Source organism: Bombina bombina, chromosome 7, assembly GCF_027579735.1.
Source record: "Bombina bombina isolate aBomBom1 chromosome 7, aBomBom1.pri, whole genome shotgun sequence".
Classification (NCBI taxonomy): Eukaryota; Metazoa; Chordata; class Amphibia; order Anura; family Bombinatoridae; genus Bombina; species Bombina bombina.
Window position 1 is genome coordinate 104,810,557 of NC_069505.1, and position 21,034 is coordinate 104,831,590.

General features: G+C 40.3%; 1 protein-coding gene across 1 annotated transcript in view; it reads left to right on the top strand.

Moving 5' to 3' along the window:
• Window positions 1–21,034, top strand: part of ACCS (1-aminocyclopropane-1-carboxylate synthase homolog (inactive)) — a 162,631-nt gene that overhangs the window by 106,914 nt on the left and 34,683 nt on the right. Inside the window, exon 13 of the mRNA XM_053720233.1 lies at window positions 19,208–19,350. Coding sequence (XP_053576208.1) covers window positions 19,208–19,350 — 143 coding nt within the window. The remainder of the gene's footprint in view (window positions 1–19,207; window positions 19,351–21,034) is intronic.

Genomic DNA, 21,034 nt, shown 5'->3' on the forward strand with positions numbered 1-21,034 from the left:
AAGGATGAATCCTTGGACTCGTCTTACCATAGAAGAAATTAATGTATCAGATAAGCATAAATTTACTTTTTATTCACGTTTTTTTTTTTTTATCAAATTAAGTTGCACAGTGACGTCATCACATCATTGCGCGTGACGTCACAGCGCAAAACGTGAAGCCCCAGCGTTGCCTGTCACTATACATGCCAGATCGCTAGGGTGGGAGTCAGTGGGAGCCCCCAGATTGCCCTCAAGATTGGTGAGTGCTAGCGACAGCTCTGACTGGGACAATTTGCGACGGCTCAGAGCCATTGTTGGCAGTCAAAGGGTTAAAGTGATTGTAAGGTATAAAATACTCTTAAAAACAGGGGCACTTTAATTCATTAAACTTTACGAACTCGCTTTTTAAAAAAAAAAAAATACTTACCTATTTGTTACGGTGAACAAACCGCCGTTCCTCCACCCTTTATTTTGCATATCGGTGACAAATCCATCTTCCTCCGATCTTTGCTTGCCCCACAAGCTGGACGCCAATGGGGGGGGGGCACGCAACGATTGAAGGAAGCCGGATTCATAATAGATCTGCAAAATACAGAGATGCGGGCAGAGGATCGGCGGTCTGTGTACCGTAACAAAAAGTACGTTTTTTTTTTTTTAAAAAGCTGTTTGTAAAGTTTAATGAATTAAAGTGCCTATGTTTTTAGAGTATTTTTTTTAATACTGGGCTTTAATTCATTATACTTTACAATCACTTTTATGTAACTTGTGCCAAGCTCCTGCATTACCACACACTCTGTGAAAAGCTATAGCATTGTGCTCAACGCTGTTATGAATGTGAAGCATTGACTGTAGCTTTGTATTGTTAGCAGTGCAACATCATTCTGCTACTGAATAACATAAAAATACTGTACAATTTTTTTCGCTGAACCACCCACTTGTCAAAAACTAAATGAAGGGGGGGGGGCAGGATCATGATGGGGCTACATTAAAGGTACATTGTACACTAGATTTTTCTTTGCATAAATGTTTTATACATGATCCATTTATATAGCCCACCTGGGAGTGGTTTTGTAACAATGTATTTTCAAACTGCTAACTAAGCCCCAAAGTTTTAGATGTATACTGATGTCTACAGACTCCTGGTTGTGTAATGGGTCTTTTCATATGCAGGGAAGGGGGGTGTCTACTCTTTGTTTTCCCAGCCCCTTTCAGTGGGTGTCCCAGCCCAACCTCATCCACAGTGCTAAACTGTGAGCTTCTAAGTAACATAGTAGATGAGGTTGAAAAAGACCGAAGTCCAGCGAGTTCAACCTATACAAATCTAAAATATATACAAAAAGCTCCAGTTAAACTTAAATAATCCCACTAAAAGGTGACCCATTTAATACTAGCAATCATATCCATGGATTTTGTTTATAGACAGAAATGTATCCAAATAATTTTTAAATGTATCTAGGGTATTGGCATTCACTACCTCCTTTGGTAATGAGTTCCACAATTTTATTTTTTTTAAAAAGCTGTTTGTAAAGTTTAATGAATTAAAGTGCCTATGTTTTTAGAGTATTTTTTTTAATACTGGGCTTTAATTCATTATACTTTACAATCACTTTTATGTAACTTGTGCCAAGCTCCTGCATTACCACACACTCTGTGAAAAGCTATAGCATTGTGCTCAACGCTGTTATGAATGTGAAGCATTGACTGTAGCTTTGTATTGTTAGCAGTGCAACATCATTCTGCTACTGAATAACATAAAAATACTGTACAATTTTTTTCGCTGAACCACCCACTTGTCAAAAACTAAATGAAGGGGGGGGGGGGCAGGATCATGATGGGGCTACATTAAAGGTACATTGTACACTAGATTTTTCTTTGCATAAATGTTTTATACATGATCCATTTATATAGCCCACCTGGGAGTGGTTTTGTAACAATGTATTTTCAAACTGCTAACTAAGCCCCAAAGTTTTAGATGTATACTGATGTCTACAGACTCCTGGTTGTGTAATGGGTCTTTTCATATGCAGGGAAGGGGGGTGTCTACTCTTTGTTTTCCCAGCCCCTTTCAGTGGGTGTCCCAGCCCAACCTCATCCACAGTGCTAAACTGTGAGCTTCTAAGTAACATAGTAGATGAGGTTGAAAAAGACCGAAGTCCAGCGAGTTCAACCTATACAAATCTAAAATATATACAAAAAGCTCCAGTTAAACTTAAATAATCCCACTAAAAGGTGACCCATTTAATACTAGCAATCATATCCATGGATTTTGTTTATAGACAGAAATGTATCCAAATAATTTTTAAATGTATCTAGGGTATTGGCATTCACTACCTCCTTTGGTAATGAGTTCCACAATTTTATTGCTCTTACAGTGAAAAAACTTTTCCGTTGCAGGAGATTAAATTTCCTTTCCTCCAACCTTAAATTGTGACCTCTGGTCACAAACAATTTTCTTGGAATAAACAGAGCTTCTGCCATCTCTGTATATGGGCCTTGAATATATTTATATAAAGTAACCATGTCACCTCTTAAGCGCCTTTTTTCTAAAGAAAACAGACCCAGTTTGGCTAGCCTCTCCTCATAGGTTAGATTCTTCAATCCCCTTATTAGCTTTGTGGCCCTTCTCTGAACTTTTTCTAGTTCTGCAATATCTTTTTTTGCGATTGGTCCCCAGAATTGCACTCCATACTCAAGGTGAGGTCTTACCAGGGCTTCATATAGTGACAGAATTATGCTTTCCTCCCTTGAATCAATGCCTCTTTTAATACATGCTAGTATCTTATTAGCCTTTGAAGCTGCTGCCCTGCATTGTGCACCCATCTTTAGCTTGTTATCTATTACTACACCCAAATCCCTTTCCTCCTGTGTTTGGCTAAGTCTTGTCCCATTTAAATAATACATTGCCTGCTTATTTTTACTTCCAAAATGTAGAACCTTGCATTTTCCCGTATTAAATCTCATTTCTTCTGTTATGTGTGATCAGTCCACGGGTCATCATTACTTCTGGGATATAACTCCTCCCCAACAGGAAATGCAAGAGGATTCACCCAGCAGAGCTGCATATAGCTCCTCCCCTCTACGTCACTCCCAGTCATTCTCTTGCACCCAACGACTAGATAGGATGTGTAAGAGGACTATGGTGATTATTCTTAGTTTTTATGACTTCAATCAAAAGTTTGTTATTTTACAATGACACCGGAGTGTGTTATTGCCTCTCTGGCAGAGTTTGAAGAAGAATCTACCAGAGTTTTACTATGATTTTAGCCGGAGTAGTTAAGATCATATTGCTTTTCTCGGCCATCTGAGGAGAGGTAAAAACTTCAGATCAGGGGACAGCGGGCAGATGAATCTGCATAGAGGTATGTAGCAGTTTTTATTTTCTGACAATGGAATTGATGAGAAAATCCTGCCATACCGATATAATGTTATGTATGTATACTTTGCACTTCAGTATTCTGGGAATGGTACTTCACTGGAATTACTCTGTAAAAAGTACATAAGAATTTTTTTATATATGTATTGATTATGTTAAACGTTTTTGCTGGAATGTAGAATCGTTTACATTTAGTGAGGTACTGAGTGAATAAATGTTTGGGCTATTTTTCCACTTGGCAGTTGCTTATTCTAATTATGACAGTTTCGTTTCTCCCTCACTGCTGTGTGTGAGGGGGAGGGGCCGTTTTTGGCGCTCTTTGCTACGCATCAAAATTTCCAGTCAGTTGCTCATTGTATTTCCTGCATGATCCGGTTCATCTCTACAGAACTCAGGGGTCTTCAAAACTTCTTTTGAGGGAGGTAGATTCTCTCAGCAGAGCTGTGAGAATTATATATTGACTGTGATAAAAAACGTTACTCTGTAATTTAATTAATTTTGCTTTGCTAATGGGAAACCTTTGCTAAAGTTGTGTTGTTTACAAGGATTGATGCTATAACTGTTTTTCAGTTTATTATTTCAACTGTCATTAATCGTTTAGTGTTTCTTTGAGGCACAGTACGTTTTTATTAAATAAAATTGTAGCCAAGTTGCAAGTTTATTTGCTAGTGTGTTGAACATGTCTGATTCAGAGGAAGATACCTGTGTCATTTGTTCCAATGCCAAGGTGGAGCCCAATAGAAATTTATGTACTAACTGTATTGATGCTACTTTAAATAAAAGCCAATCTGTACAAATTGAACAAATTTCACCTAACAGCGAGGGGAGAGTTATGCCGACTAACTCGCCTCACGTGTCAGTACCTGCATCTCCCGCTCGGGAGGTGCGTGATATTGTGGCGCCCAGTACATCTGGGTGGCCATTACAGATAACATTACAAGATATGGCTACTGTTATGACTGAAGTTTTGGCTAAATTACCAGAACTAAGAGGCAAGCGTGATCACTCTGGGGTGAGAACAGAGTGCGCTGATAATACTAGGGCCATGTCTGATACTGCGTCACAGCTTGCAGAGCATGAGGACGGAGAGCTTCATTCTGTGGGTGACGGTTCTGATCCAAACAGATTGGATTCAGATATTTCAAATTTTAAATTTAAATTGGAGAACCTCCGTGTATTACTAGGGGAGGTTTTAGCGGCTCTGAATGATTGTAACACAGTTGCAATACCAGAGAAAATGTGTAGGTTGGATAAATATTTTGCGGTACCGGCGAGTACTGATGTTTTTCCTATACCTAAGAGACTTACTGAAATTGTTACTAAGGAGTGGGATAGACCCGGTGTGCCGTTCTCACCCCCTCCAATATTTAGAAAAATGTTTCCAATAGACGCCACCACACGGGACTTATGGCAAACGGTCCCTAAGGTGGAGGGAGCAGTTTCTACCTTAGCTAAGCGTACCACTATCCCGGTTGAGGATAGCTGTGCTTTTTCAGATCCAATGGATAAAAAACTAGAGGGTTACCTTAAGAAAATGTTTGTTCAACAAGGTTTTATATTGCAACCCCTTGCATGCATCGCGCCGGTCACGGCTGCTGCAGCATTCTGGATTGAATCTCTGGAAGAGAACATTAGTTCAGCTACGCTGGACGAGATTACGGACAGGTTTAGAGTCCTTAAACTAGCTAATTCTTTCATTTCGGAAGCCGTAGTACATTTAACCAAACTTACGGCTAAGAATTCAGGATTCGCCATTCAGGCACGCAGAGCACTGTGGCTAAAATCCTGGTCAGCTGATGTTACTTCTAAATCTAAATTGCTTAATATACCTTTCAAGGGACAGACCTTATTCGGGCCCGGGTTGAAGGAGATTATCGCTGACATTACAGGAGGTAAAGGCCATGCCCTGCCTCAGGACAAAGCCAAAGCTAAGACTAGACAGTCTAATTTTCGTTCCTTTCGTAATTTCAAAGCAGGAGCAGCATCAACTTCCTCTGCACCAAAACAGGAAGGAGCTGTTGCTCGTTACAGACAAGGCTGGAGACCTAATCAGTCCTGGAACAAGGGCAAGCAGGCCAGGAAACCTGCTGCTGCCCCTAAGACAGCATGAATCGAGGGCCCCCGATCCGGGACCGGATCTGGTGGGGGGGCAGACTTTCTCTCTTCACCCAGGCTTGGGCAAGAGATGTTCAGGATCCCTGGGCGCTAGAGATCATATCTCAGGGATACCTTCTGGACTTCAAATTCTCTCCCCCAAGAGGGAGATTTCATCTGTCAAGGTTGTCAACAAACCAAATAAAGAAAGAGGCGTTTCTACGCTGCGTACAAGATCTTTTATTAATGGGAGTGATCCATCCGGTTCCGCGGTCGGAACAAGGACAAGGGTTTTACTCAAATCTGTTTGTAGTTCCCAAAAAAGAGGGAACTTTCAGGCCAATCTTGGATTTAAAGATCCTAAACAAATTCCTAAGAGTTCCATCGTTCAAAATGGAAACTATTCGGACAATTTTACCCATGATCCAAAAAGGTCAGTACATGACCACAGTGGATTTAAAGGATGCTTACCTTCACATACCGATCCACAAGGATCATTACCGGTATCTAAGGTTTGCCTTTCTAGACAGGCATTACCAATTTGTAGCTCTTCCATTCGGATTGGCTACGGCTCCAAGAATCTTCACAAAGGTTCTGGGTACTCTTCTAGCGGTCCTAAGACCGCGAGGAATTTCGGTAGCTCCATACCTGGACGACATTCTGATACAAGCTCCAAGCTTTCAAACTGCCAAGTCTCATACAGAGTTAGTACTGGCATTTCTAAGGTCGCATGGATGGAAGGTGAACGAAAAGAAGAGTTCTCTCTTTCCACTCACAAGAGTTCCCTTCTTGGGGACTCTGATAGATTCTGTAGAAATGAAGATTTACCTGACAGAAGACAGGTTAACAAAGCTTCAAAATGTATGCCGTGTCCTTCATTCCATTCAACACCCGTCAGTAGCTCAATGCATGGAGGTGATCGGCTTAATGGTAGCGGCAATGGACATAGTACCTTTTGCTCGCCTACATCTCAGACCTCTGCAATTGTGCATGCTAAGACAGTGGAATGGGGATTACTCAGATTTGTCCCCTACTCTGAATCTGGATCAAGAGACCAGAAATTCTCTTCTATGGTGGCTTTATCGGCCACATCTATCCAGGGGGATGCCATTCAGCAGGCCAGACTGGACAATTGTAACAACAGACGCCAGCCTACTAGGTTGGGGCGCTGTCTGGAATTCTCTGAAGGCTCAGGGTTTATGGAATCAGGAGGAGAGCCTCCTTCCAATAAACATTCTGGAATTGAGAGCAGTTCTCAATGCCCTTCTGGCTTGGCCCCAGTTAACAACTCGGGGGTTCATCAGGTTTCAGTCGGACAACATCACGACTGTAGCTTACATCAACCATCAGGGAGGGACAAGGAGCTCCCTAGCAATGATGGAAGTATCAAAGATAATTCGCTGGGCAGAGTCTCACTCTTGCCACCTGTCAGCAATCCACATCCCGGGAGTGGAGAACTGGGAGGCGGATTTCTTGAGTCGTCAGACTTTTCATCCGGGGGAGTGGGAACTTCATCCGGAGGTCTTTGCCCAAATACTTCGACGTTGGGGCAAACCAGAGATAGATCTCATGGCGTCTCGTCAGAACGCCAAACTTCCTCGCTACGGGTCCAGATCCAGGGATCCGGGAGCAGTTCTGATAGATGCTTTGACAGCACCTTGGACCTTCGGGATGGCTTATGTGTTTCCACCCTTCCCGATGCTTCCTCGATTGATTGCCAGAATCAAACAGGAGAGAGCATCAGTGATTCTAATAGCGCCTGCATGGCCACGCAGGACTTGGTATGCAGATCTAGTGGACATGTCATCCTGTCCACCTTGGTCTCTACCTCTAAAACAGGACCTTCTGATTCAGGGTCCATTCAAACATCAAAATCTAACTTCTCTGAAGCTGACTGCTTGGAAATTGAACGTTTGATTTTATCAAAACGTGGTTTTTCTGAGTCGGTTATTGATACCCTGATACAGGCTAGGAAGCCTGTTACCAGAAGGATTTACCATAAGATATGGCGTAAATACCTATCCTGGTGCGAATCCAAAGGTTACTCTTGGAGTAAGGTTAGGATTCCTAGGATATTGTCCTTTCTACAAGAAGGTTTAGAAAAGGGTTTATCGGCTAGTTCATTAAAGGGACAGATCTCAGCTCTGTCCATTTTGTTGCACAAGCGTCTGTCAGAAATTCCAGACGTCCAGGCTTTTTGTCAAGCTTTAGCTAGGATCAAGCCTGTGTTTAAAACTGTTGCTCCGCCATGGAGTTTAAACCTGGTTCTTAACGTTTTACAAGGAGTTCCGTTTGAACCCCTTCATTCCATTGATATAAAGTTGTTATCTTGGAAAGTTCTATTTTTAACGGCTATTTCTTCGGCTCGGAGAGTCTCTGAGTTATCAGCCCTACATTGTGATTCTCCTTATTTGATTTTTCATTCAGATAAGGTAGTTCTGCGTACAAAACCTGGGTTCTTACCTAAGGTAGTCACTAACAGGAACATCAATCAGGAGATCGTTGTTCCTTCTTTGTGCCCGAATCCTTCTTCAAAGAAGGAACGTCTTCTGCACAATCTGGATGTAGTTCGTGCCCTCAAGTTCTATTTGCAGGCAACTAAGGAATTTCGACAAACGTCTTCCCTGTTTGTCGTGTACTCTGGTCAGAGGAGAGGTCAAAAGGCTTCGGCTACCTCTCTTTCCTTCTGGCTTCGTAGCATAATTCGTTTAGCCTATGAGACTGCTGGACAGCAGCCTCCTGAAAGAATTACAGCTCATTCTACTAGAGCTGTGGCTTCCACTTGGGCCTTTAAGAATGAGGCCTCTGTTGAACAGATTTGCAAGGCTGCAACTTGGTCTTCGCTCCATACTTTTTCAAAATTTTACAAATTTGACACTTTTGCTTCTTCGGAGGCTATTTTTGGGAGAAAGGTTCTTCAGGCAGTGGTTCCTTCTGTATAATGAGCCTGCCTAGCCCTCCCGTCATCCGTGTACTTTTGCTTTGGTATTGGTATCCCAGAAGTAATGATGACCCGTGGACTGATCACACATAACAGAAGAAAACATAATTTATGCTTACCTGATAAATTCCTTTCTTCTGTTGTGTGATCAGTCCACGGCCCGCCCTGTTTTTTAAGGCAGGTAAATATTTTTTAAATTATACTACAGTCACCACTTCACCCTTGGTTTCTCCTTTCTCGTTGGTCCTTGGTCGAATGACTGGGAGTGACGTAGAGGGGAGGAGCTATATGCAGCTCTGCTGGGTGAATCCTCTTGCATTTCCTGTTGGGGAGGAGTTATATCCCAGAAGTAATGATGACCCGTGGACTGATCACACAACAGAAGAAAGGAATTTATCAGTTAAGCATAAATTATGTTTTTCCATTTACCTGCCCATACTTCTAATTTTTGCAGGTCCCTTTGTAACGAAAGTTTATCCTGCTCTGACCTAATGACCTTACTTAACTTAGTATCATCTACAAAAATAGAGATGTCGCTATTTAATCCTAGTTCCAAGTCATTTATAAAAATATTAAAAAGAATAGGGCCCAGCACTGATCCCTGGGGTACACCACTGATTACCTTTGTCCAATCTGAGTATGATCCATTTACTACTACTCGTTGCTCCCTATCTTTTATCCAGTTATTTATCCACAAACTAACATTTTCAGCTATTCCCAGTCCCTTAATTTTGTGCATTAATCTCTCATGTGGCACTGTATCAAACGCCTTTGCAAAATCTAAGTATATCACATCAACTGATTCCCCTTTATCGATATGTTTACTTACTTCCTCATAGAATCTAAATTCTAGATTAGTTTGACATGATCTATTTCTCATAAAACCATGCTGATTAGAACTCATAATCTTGTTTGCACGAATATGCTCATCAATATAATCCTTTATAATCCCTTCAATTATCTTCCTCACTATTGATGTCAGACTAACTAGTCTATAGCTTCCTGGATCATCCCTACTTCCCTTTTTGAAGAGTGGCACCACATCAGCTTTACGCCAATCCTTGGGTACCATGCCTGAGGATAATGAGTCTTGAAAAATTAAGAGTAGAGGTTTGTCTATAACAGTGCTAAGTTCCCTTAACACTCTTGGGTGTATTCCATCTGGGCCTGGAGTTTTATTTACCTTAATATTATCCAATTTGTTCCTGATATCCTCTATACATAACCTATTTAATGGTATGGGCTGGCATGTTCTATTTTGTTCCAAAGTATCATCCAATGGTTCCTCTTTTGGTTTAGTATCTCAGCCTTCTCCCTGTCACTGTTAATCATGCTACCCTCCCCGCATTTTATTTTAAATCTTTTTATTGATTTTCAAATTTACAAAAGCATATGAGTAGCAAGAATTCTACATCAGACGGATACCAAAGTATTAATAACAATAATAATAATAATAACAATAGTAACAATAACAATAGGACTTCATAGATGACACAACCCCTTCTGTAGGGGTAAAGTTGCAATGCTAAAGTCTTTTGATTTGGGTGAAGTCCATGAACACTAGGGTAGAAAAAAGTTAACCATCTGATATACACATTATTATTTGTTGAGTAGAGCAAAGTACTCTCAGCGCAGCAGGTATTTATGGCTATCTAATAATGAAAATGAATATGAACAAGAACAGCGGTAGGGAGAAGGGAAAAAAGGGGGAGGAAAACTGTGGTTGGGACCTGTCAGAGAATGCTAGAGATTGTATTAGGTTAGTCTATGGGGATATCCTCTTGGGGGGGAGGCGGAGAGGCCGTAGGCTCCTTCAAATCCGCCTGTTCCCATATAAATATAACATTCAAGACATCATCAGCTTTACCATGAAAACTGTAATGTATTTTCTTTAATGAGAGGACATGGTCAACTTCGCGGATCCACATTTGTGGAGAGGGTACTTGTGTTTTTTTCCAGAACCTAGGAATTAGGCGCTTAGCGCAATTTAGCATGCATTGCAATAGTCTCTTTCGGTATTGGCAGTTAAGATTTGGTAGATCGTTAAGCAGAACCAAAGTGGGGTTTAGGGTAATGTTTGAGCTGAGGGTGTGATTGATATGTGTATTCACTGTGTGCCAGTAATGCTTAAGCTGAGGGCAGTGCCAGAAAATATGAGTGAGGGATCCAATCTCCCCACAGTGCCTCCAGCATTGGGACGTAGCCCCTGGAAAGATGTTATGAAGCCTAACGGGGGAGAGGTACCAGCGCGTTAGAATTTTATAGTTAAGTTCGTCTAGTACTGGTGATATGGAAGATTTTTTTGTCGATAAAAATATATTCAGTAGCTGTTTTTGAGTAAATGTCACATTAAGTTCTCTCTCCCATTTTGTCATGTATGAGGGCGAGGGTACAGGGGGGGTGCTCTGCAGAATTTTATGAATCAGGGATACATGGGATTTCAGGAGGGAGGGGGTTGTACACAGTACTTCGAATGGTGTCAATGGGCTTGTTAGAATTGACTTATGTGGTGAGGTCAATAAGGCATGTCTGATCTGAAAATAGGAGAACCATTTGTGGAAAGGAGGGCCAAATTCAGAATTCAGGTCTGTCTGTGATCGAAATTGTCCATTGTGAAAGAGGCGAGATACTGGGGAGGGTATATGGTGGGCCGATAGGTGTGAGCTGTGTATAAGATCTGGGGTAATGAAAGTGGTGTTGTTGAGTAGAGGGGTTAAAGGGGAAACTGCACGGAAGGTGTTTGAAGTGGTTTTAACGGTCTTATCAAAGACCCCCAGAGTAGATGTAATGTAATAGTTGGGTTGGTGTTGTTTCGGTCTGTGTCTCTCTGGGATCCAGCAAATTTCTGCTAGATTGTGTTCTGGTAGAAGTGATGCCTCTAGCTGGACCCAAGGCTTAGCGGGAGAAGAATGGTTCCAAGCTACAACTCTGGCTAAATGTGCTGCCTTATAATAGGCTGTTAAGTTGGGGATCCCTAGGCCTCCCCTCTCTTTGCTGAGGTATAGATTCTTTTTTGCAACCCTCGGTCGTTGATGCGACCACACGAAGGATTCGATTAGTTTCTGCTGTGAGTCTAGATATTTGGGCGGTAATTCTAGGGGGAGAACCTGAAACAGGTATAGATATTTAGGGAGTATAGTCATTGAAACCGCGCTCACCCGGCCAAGCCAGGATAGATGGTTCTGTCTATGCCAGTTGTTGAGTAGGGTATGGATTTCTTTTGAAAGGACCCCGTAGTTGTATTCGAAAAGGGCTGGGATGGAGGAGGAGATCATAATACCGAGGTATTTTAACGACTTGTCTATCAAAAAATCAGTATGGTGGGAGAGGAAAACAAGTTCCTCTTCAGGTAGATTTATCGGCAGAAGGACCGATTTGTCCATGTTAATTGAAAAATTCGATACTGCCTTAAAGGCCTCGAATTCCGACAAAAGGTGAGGTACGGAGACAATTGGGGTACGTAAAGTGAAGATAATATCGTCCGCATATAGCAGACATTTTTGGTGTATAGAGCCAAAGTCTAGTCCTTTAATATTTGCATTATTTCTAATATGGGCAGCCAGGGTCTCAACTGTGAGGGCAAACAGGAGAGGGGAGAGGGGGCATCCCTGACGGGTGCCGTTATGTATTTGAAAGCTATGGGACGTGGTGTCGTTCGCTCTTACTGTTGCTGTAGGATTAGTGTATAGAGCTTTGATTCTATTAATAAACACATCAGAAAAACCAAATTTCAACAGGGCCGACCAGAGGAAATCCCAGCCGACCCTGTCGAAAGCCTTCTCTGCATCAGTAGAAAGCACTATCATTGTTACTGGTACAAGCTGTGTGTAGTGATTGAAGAACGCGGATGGAGTTGTCCTTAGCTTCCCTCCCAGGTATAAAGCCAACCTGGTCCGTGTGGATCAGGTTTGGAAGATAGTTGTTGAGACGCATAGCCAGAACCTTAGCATATAGCTTGATGTCTACATTTATGAGAGATATAGGTCGATAGTGTTTAACTTGGTCAGGGGATTTACCAGGCTTGGGGATAACTGTGATAGCTGCCTCCAGAAGGTTTTTGGTGAACAAGCCTTGCTTATCTATAGATTGGAAGAGCTCGAGGAGGTGAGGGCTGAGTAAGGGGGCAAATAAATGATAGAATTTTGGTGTAAATCCGTCAGGACCTGGGGCTTTCCCCGCTGGTAAGGATTTAATAGCGGCCAGTATTTCAGTGATATGGAAAGGTCGGTCTATGGAAGAAATGTCTTCTGTTGAGAGTGTCGGAAGGTCAATTGTCTCAAGGTATTTTTTGATTCGGTTAGCTTTTGCTTCGTGGTCATTGGAGCCTAAGTTGTAGAGAGAAGTGTAGTAGGAAGCGAAACTATTCACAATAGAGGAACTATCAAAGGACGTTTGTCCAGAGGGGCCTGTTATCTGTTTTATAAAGGTTTTAAATCTCTTTTTTTTTGAGGGATCTGGCTAGCATTCTACCAGATTTGTTCTTTTCAATGAAAAATTTAGATTTTTGGTTTAAGGACCGTAGGTGTGCGCACTTTATAAGGTAGTTATTCAGGTCTTCCCTAGCTTGTTGTAAAGTGACATAGTGTTGATTAGATTGCGGATTAGTTTTATGAGCTCTTTCAGCTTGCACAGGTCTGTCAGTCAAAGAGTTATAAAAAGCTGCTCTCTGCGTGCGCTGTCTTTTAGTATACTTGATAAGTTCACCCCTAATGAAGCATTTGTATGCTTCCCAGTTGTTGGTGGTAGATGTATCAATGGGTTTGTTTATGGAAAAGAATTCTGTAGTTTTTTTTTGTGATTTCTACTGGTAGTAGAGGGTCTGAGAAGACAAGATCATCAAGTTTCCATGTTGTGCGGTTAAGAGGTCTAGCTGACCAGGTGAAAGAATCGATCACTGCACTGTGATCAGACCATGTTGTGTGGCTAATTTTGGAATATAATAAAGAGGTTAGCATCGCCTGGTCACAGAGAAGGTAGTCCAGTCTTGTATATGTTTTTTGTGAGTGTGAGAAAAAGGTGAAGTCTTTGGTTCGTGTATGTGAAATTCGCCAGGTGTCATATAGAGGGAGAGATTGGATTGCAGACCAGTTGGCTTTAATTTTTCTATGGTTGAGGTATGACTTACCCGTGGAGGTATCTAAGATTGGGTTAATGGGAAAGTTTAAATCTCCCCCTAATATGATCGGTCCTTTAGCAATATCTATTAGCTGATTAATGGTTTTACGGAAGAAGGAGGGGGTTGGGCGGATGGGAGCATAGATATTGGCTACTGTAAGGGGTCTGCCAAACAGCAGGCCCACAATAATCAATACCCTACCCTCCGAGTCAGCATATTTCTGAAGAAGTTCAAAGGGGGTCCCCCTTCTGAAGGAGATACAAACACCATTTTTCCTGCCAGGGCCAGAACTCGTATAATGCTGGTCATAGAGGAAAGTTGATAGTTTAGGTTCTTTAAGTGTGGTAAAGTGGGTCTCCTGCAAGAGAAGAATGTCAATTTGTTTTTTATATAAATCGTGGAAAGCTATAGACCGCTTCTCTGCTGAGAGAAAGCCCTTGACATTCTGTGTGGCTATGGTAAAAGAGCTGGTGGAGGGATTTAATGGCATGTTGATAGGATGAGGTAGGTTTAGGTTTTAACTAGTGATGTCTCTGCACTCTCTGTATGAGGGAAGGGGGGTATGAAGGGAGGGGATTTAGGTACAGAGGTTAGGGTACAAGGGGGGTATATGCTGCTGTTTGCAAAGTACTGCAGTGAGGTACCAACAATATCTGATGGAGGTGAGAAGACAGGGATGGAGCTAGGGAGGGGAGTAGAGGTGGTAGCGGCAGAGAAAGAAAGGGAGAAAGGAGAGGGCAGTAAAAAGAGAAAGGAGGAAGAGAATTGAGACTACTAAGAATCAGTTTGCTATAGCAGCATAAGAGGAGGGGGAAAAGCAAAAGGAGAAAAGGTTGGGGCTTAGCACGGAATGAGAAAGCCCGCCATCATGTCTTGAAACTAACAATGGAACAGCTATGAGGAAGTGAAAAGGAGAAAGGGTCTTAAAAGATAACAAAAATAAAACATTTCTTGTTTCTTAACTGCAACATCTGTCTAGAAAAAACTTGGAGTAAATACTATACACTAAACAGGTAATCTGGACGAATACAATTTGTAAACAGTTGACATACTGATATATTGACATACTGAGAACTCAGTGCACGTAGGTTTACACACTAAAATTTGATTAACAACTAACAGTCTAATTGACTATAATGTGTATGTACTCTGTTGAGGCAATTAGCCCTCATTAAGGAGTTCAAAGCGAAAAAAAGTCAAAGAAGATTAAGGAACTCACATGAATGAAAAGGGTCTTAAAATATAACAAAACAAAAAAAAATTAAAAAAAAAAATTACTAAACATTTCCTGTTTCTTAACTGCAACACCTGTCTAGAAAAAACTTGGAGTAAATACTAAACACTAAACAGGTGATCTGAACGAATACAATTTGTAAACAGTTGACATATTGATATATTGACATACTGAGAACTCAGTGCACGTAGGTTTACACACTAAAATTTGATTAACAACTAACAGTCTGATTCACTATAATGTGTATGAACTCTGTGGAGGCAATTAGCCCTCTCTAAGGAGTTCAAAGCGAAAAAAAAGTCAAAGAAGATTGAGGAACTCACGTGAATGACTTAATATGACAGTTCAAGTGTCAGAAGGAGAGCTTCTGTGTTCCGGTTTCTTCCTGGGTTGCTTATTCACCACTTCAGACCATGTATTTTTTTGGACTTGAGAAGTGCTCAGTGTGGTCTGTTTCTGTTGTGGGGGTGTACTTGTAGGAACCTCCGGAACAGGGATAGCAAGAAGGTTGTAGAATGAGGCAGCTTCAGTTGGATCTTTACACTCTAATCTCTTGCCATCTTTGAGAACTTGTAGTGATACTGGGAACCCCCACCTATAGGGGATCTTCTGTGCTCTGAGGTGGGATGTGATAGCGTTGAATTCTCTGTGCAGCTGCAAGGTTCTAGTCGATAGATCTTGGAATATCTGAATTTTTGAGCCCATGTGCGAGAAGTTTTGCTGTTGCCTAGCATAGTTGAGGATTTTTTCCTTGTCTCTGAAACTCTGGAAGCAGACCACAATGTCTCTTGGAGGTTGGTTCTCGCCCGGTTTAGGGCGTAATGTGCGATGAGCTCTTTCTATAGGGATCTCTTGGATAACAAAGGAATTCGCAATTGCCAGTGCTTGAAAGATTTCCTGAAGGAAATGATGTATGGCATCTCTAGCTACTGTCTCAGGGACTCCCCTGATGCGGAGGTTATTACGCCTCGTACGATTCTCTATATCGTCCATTTTAGTTTCCAACATGGTGATTGTACTTTGCTGTGTCTGGATCTGCTGGGACATAGTATTCATTTCCTTGACAAGTTCTTCCCTGTCATCCTCAAGTGTTTCGACTCTAAAGCCCAGCTCATTAATTTCACGTTTTAAGTCAGCACATTCCTCACGAATACACGTTTTTACTTGTGTTATCAGACTTTCCATTGCTTTTAGTGTGACTGGGCCGTCTTCTAGTTGTGATTCAGTTGTGTCAGTTAAGGAGTCATCATCGCCCTCTATTAATGAGGGGTCTATGACTTTTTTCTTTTCAAATTGTTTGAAAAACCCACCTGCGGGGCTTTGACCTGTTGCAGCTGTCTTCAGCAATTTGTCTGCTTTTGTCATTCTGCGATGTGCCATCTTGCTGATTCACCTTGTAATCAGATGAATAAAATGCTCTCTATATGCCAGTAGGATAAACAGTCTAGAGTTGTGCTGAACACAATGCAGTTTAGAGATAATAAATATTTAATAAAAGCAAGAGTCTCGGTTTAACTAAAGAGCAAAGTTAAATATATAAAGGTTAATTTGAATGCCAGAGAAGTCTCACGCTTACTATAAAGTAACCCTCAATGTGTATTCGTCACAAAGTAGGCCCCAACAAAGTTCAGGTAACATTTCATTACTGCAGCAGTTCTGTAACAGTGCGTGTGAGAAATAAGTCTCTTTGAGATGTATTACATGCAGCCCCACTGGTTCAAACGTATTGAGGCGCTCTGCTATGTAATTATAACTTGAAAGTTTTCAGAGCTTATAGTGTGGCCTTAGGGAGGTTAGCCACGCGGTAGTGCTGTGCGCCGTATTTTCTTATTTATTCATTCAGCTGTGCCCCATAAACAATATCAAAGGTGTGCCTTTTGCACAAGTAGCTTCGGCACTATAGGAGACTCAGGTGCGGCACCAGTCACCGCGCAGTTCACTCACCCCAGCTTGCAGGCTGCGGCCTCTCATATCGCCGCCAAAGGAAACGGCTCCAATTGCCGCGATGCGTGGGTCCAGGAGTGTGTAACTCGTTTTGCAGGCTCAGCAAGTGTTCCGGTGTCTCCTCAGGTTTAACATGTGTCCTGAGGAGTCTAGGACTCGAACTATGGCGGGTTTCTTCTGGCCCGTGAAGAGAGCCTCAGGGAAGTGCAGCCATCTCAGACGCCTGCAGGCTCCGCCCCTCCCCGCATTTTAATGTACCTATATTGTCTTTCTTAGATTGTTTGCTATTTATGTACTTAAAGAACTTTTTAGGGTTAGATTTAGAATCCTTTGCAATTAATTTTTCATTTTCAATTTTGGCTAATTTGATTGCTTTCTTGCATGCTTTGTTACATTCCTTATAAATATGGAATTTTGAGTCTGTACTATTTTCTTTGAATAATTTAAATGCCCTACGTTTTTTCCTAATTTTTCTTAACACATTTATATTCAGCCACATTGGCTTGGATTTTTTATTTTTATAACCATATGGTATTTGTTGATATGTATATTTATTTAACAAAGTTTTAAATGTTATCCATTTATCCTCTGTATTTTTATTAGAGAATACTTTGTTCCAATTTATGTTATTTAATGATTTCCTTAAATCGTTGAATTTTGCTTTCTTAAAATTAAAAGTCTTGGTTAAACCTTTAAGACACTGCTTATGAAAAGAAATTTCAAATGTGACCATGTTATGATCACTGTTACCCAAATGTTCTTTGACTTCTATGTTTGATATTATATCTGTATTATTTGTTAGCACTAAATCCAATATAGCGTTACTCCTAGTTGGCTCCTCTATTAATTGTGACAAGAAGTTATCCCTGAGAACATTTATAAATCTATCCCCCTTAGCTGAATTACTAGTTTCATTGGCCCAGTTTATATCAAGGTAGTTAAAATCTCCCATAATTACAGCACTGTTATTATTAGCCTTACCTATTTGTATTAGTAGTTGAGTTTCATCCAGGTCACTAATGTTGGGGGGCTTGTAGCATGTTCCTAGTAATATTTTTTTAGGATTTTTCCCCCCACTCTTTATTTCCACCCACAGGGTCTCTACATTGTCGCCTGTATCAGAAATATCTTCCCTTATTGTAGGTTTAAGGTCAGGTTTAATATACATGCAGATTCCTCCACCCCTTTTATTATTTCTGTCCCTCCTAAATAAAGTATACCCCTCTAAGTTAACTGCCCAGTCATGTGAATCATCCCACCAAGTTTGTTATACTGATAATATCATAGTCCTCTTCTGCAACTAAGAGCGTCAGCTACCCCATTTTACCTGTCATGCTTTTTTAAAAGGTTTTATACTGGATTTTTAGATCAGTATCTGTGCATATTGTTCTTTATAGTAGTTTCTATTACATGCAGCTATATGAAAATTGGTGTATACTGTCCCTTTAACAGAAAAAAAAATAAAGACCAGTTAATACAGTAGATTTGCATAATCGACAAATACATGATAACAAGACAATGCAATAGCACTTTGTCTGAACTTCAAGAGTAGTTTTTTTTCTGACAAATGTCAGTTATGTTTATTTCCACTCCCCCTGTATCATGTGACAGCCATCAGCCAATCACAAATGCATATACGTATATATATATTGTGAATTCTTGCACATGCTCAATAGGAGCTGGTGAGTCAAAAAGTGTAAATATTAAAAAAACGGTGCACATTTTGTTAATGGAGGTACATTGGAAAGTTGTTTAAAATTGCTTGTTCTATCTGAATCATGAAAGTTTAATTTTGACTTGAGTGTCCCTTTTAAGCTTTAAAACCAATGTTTTCAACAATATTATGTACATTAATCATATGTAGTTATTTGATACTTTCACAATCTCCCACAATCGTTTTGTATTTTTTATCATTCTTTATTGAGCACCAACAGATTCTGTTGCGATTATGCTGCTATGGTTTACTATCACTTTAACATGTGAACTGATACTGTGCAAAAATCTTAACTGAATAAAAGCAGTTTGAGCAGCCAAGGTTTGCTGTATTAAACACACCAAAACATATATTCTAAAGATTGTTGAATTAGAAAAATTTAAAAAAAAATCATTTCAAAAGTGTTTTCTGAGGAATCAGAATATCTCTTCAAATTCTCTCCATGCAAACTATTGGTAAAGTTAATGTGGTGCAAATGGAAAACAGTAGATATATTTCCTAATAGCTTCAAATGAATTGGAATTGCTTTGAATTCAAAATCAGTGTAAACCTGCCTATAAGACACTTTGTATAATTCTTCTGATAGATTGTTATAAAAGTGGATATGTAAAGAAATAAAAAAAAAAAATAATTTTATTTTTACACTGCAATGCCTCTTTAAAGTGAACCAACTAGCCTTACTTCCTGTTTCCTGAAGCACAGGAAGTGCACTATATGTGTACTTCACAAGGGCTACATATTGTCTTATGTTTGTTATTAAACTTTGTAGGTTTAGCTGCCTTTGACCTGAGATATTTTGTTTCTTTGCCTAGACTGGATTAATCAGGTCTATTTGCGAGTGAATCACTCGCGCCTTCGTGCTGCTCAGGCATATATCGCTGAAGAGCTGAGGATCCTGGGTGTTCCTTTCCTCAACCGTGGTGCTGGGTTCTTCATTTGGATTGACTTCCGTAAGGTGGGAGTTTAGTAATTGTTTTTCTAACATCTAATTCACACCACCTGTTATACTTTTTCATATCATTGTATGTTATTTGAAGGTATATTCAATGCTATAATTTGTTAGAGGATGCCATTCTTGAATTATTGATCATACATAACTATGTGTTTAACCTCTACATTTTTTTTAAATATGATCCACTCAGGATCCAAAGGCTTTGCAGCTTTCAAATAAGAAACTAGATCATTGTTGGCGACATATGGCTGCAGCTCCCAATAGGCTCACTGACTTGGCTTTGTATGAAAGCTACAATGCTTGCGTCATACAAACGGTACTTTTTGCAGGGGAAGCTAGAGCCAATAATGCAAAAAATATATGTGTTAAAGGTATTAAAGCAGTGTTTCTCAACTCCAGTCCATAGGACCCTTAACAGGCCACAGTTTCATTATATCTTAACTAGAGCACAGGTAAAATAATCATCTGACGGGAGAGCAGGTTAGTAACCATGGTTACTGATCAGCTGATTATTTCACTTGTGCTCTAGTCAAGATATCCTATATAATAAAAGGCCAGACAAACATACCTGGCGCGAGACAAACATACCTGGCCTTAAGGAGACACCGCAGAGAGACAAACATACCTGGCCTTAAAGGGACAAGAAACCCCCCAAACAATTTAATTATTTAAGTAGAACATACAATTTTAAACAACTTTCCAATTTACTTCTATTATCAAATTTGCTTCATTAACTTGTTATCATTTGTTAAAGGAGCAGCAATGCACTACTGGTTTCTATTTGAGCACATGGGTGAGCCAATGACAATTAGTATATATATATATATATATATGCAGCCACCAGTCAGCAGCTAGAACCTAGGTTCTTTGCTGATCATGAGCTTACCTAGATAAACCTTTCAGCAAAGGATAACAAGAGAAGGAAGCAAATTAAATAATTGGAAAGTTATTTAAAATAGCAAGCACTACATTCCCCACAATAACCTGTGTGGGCCACACACACGCGGGCGCGAACACACATTCTTGTACTTCATCAAAAACATATTAAGAGTCAGCACTTACATTTTTCAAATTTTATACTAAATTTAAACAGAATTCAATGATGATCATCAATATTTCTTCCCACAATTGTTGTCAAGCACTAAATGACTCATTAACAAACTGATACATCAGCATCTCCTAATGGCAAATGCACAAAATTACATTTCTATATTTTTTATATTACTATAAGTAGTCCACATATTATTTATTTTCACAGTAGAATTGCTAAAATAAACACAGTTAGTGTGCAATTAAAAATAGATCATTCACACAAAGGCTATTATTTTGTTGCAGGATACATGTTTTGGAAAAAATTAATAGAAAACTCGTTAAAGATAAATATTTTTTAGGGTCTGATGAACATAAGGTAGCCGGTATAGAGAGAAATCACACAAAATCTTGTTCTTTCTCCAACATAGGTGTGTCCGGTCCACGGGTCATCCTTACTTGTGGGATATTCTCTTCCCCAACAGGAAATGGCAAAGAGCCCAGCAAAGCTGGTCACATGATCCCTCCTAGGCTCCGCCTACCCCAGTCATTCTCTTTGCCGTTGTACAGGCAACATCTCCACGGAGATGGCTTAGAGTTTTTTAGTGTTTAACTGTAGTTTTTATTATTCAATCAAGAGTTTGTTATTTTAAAATAG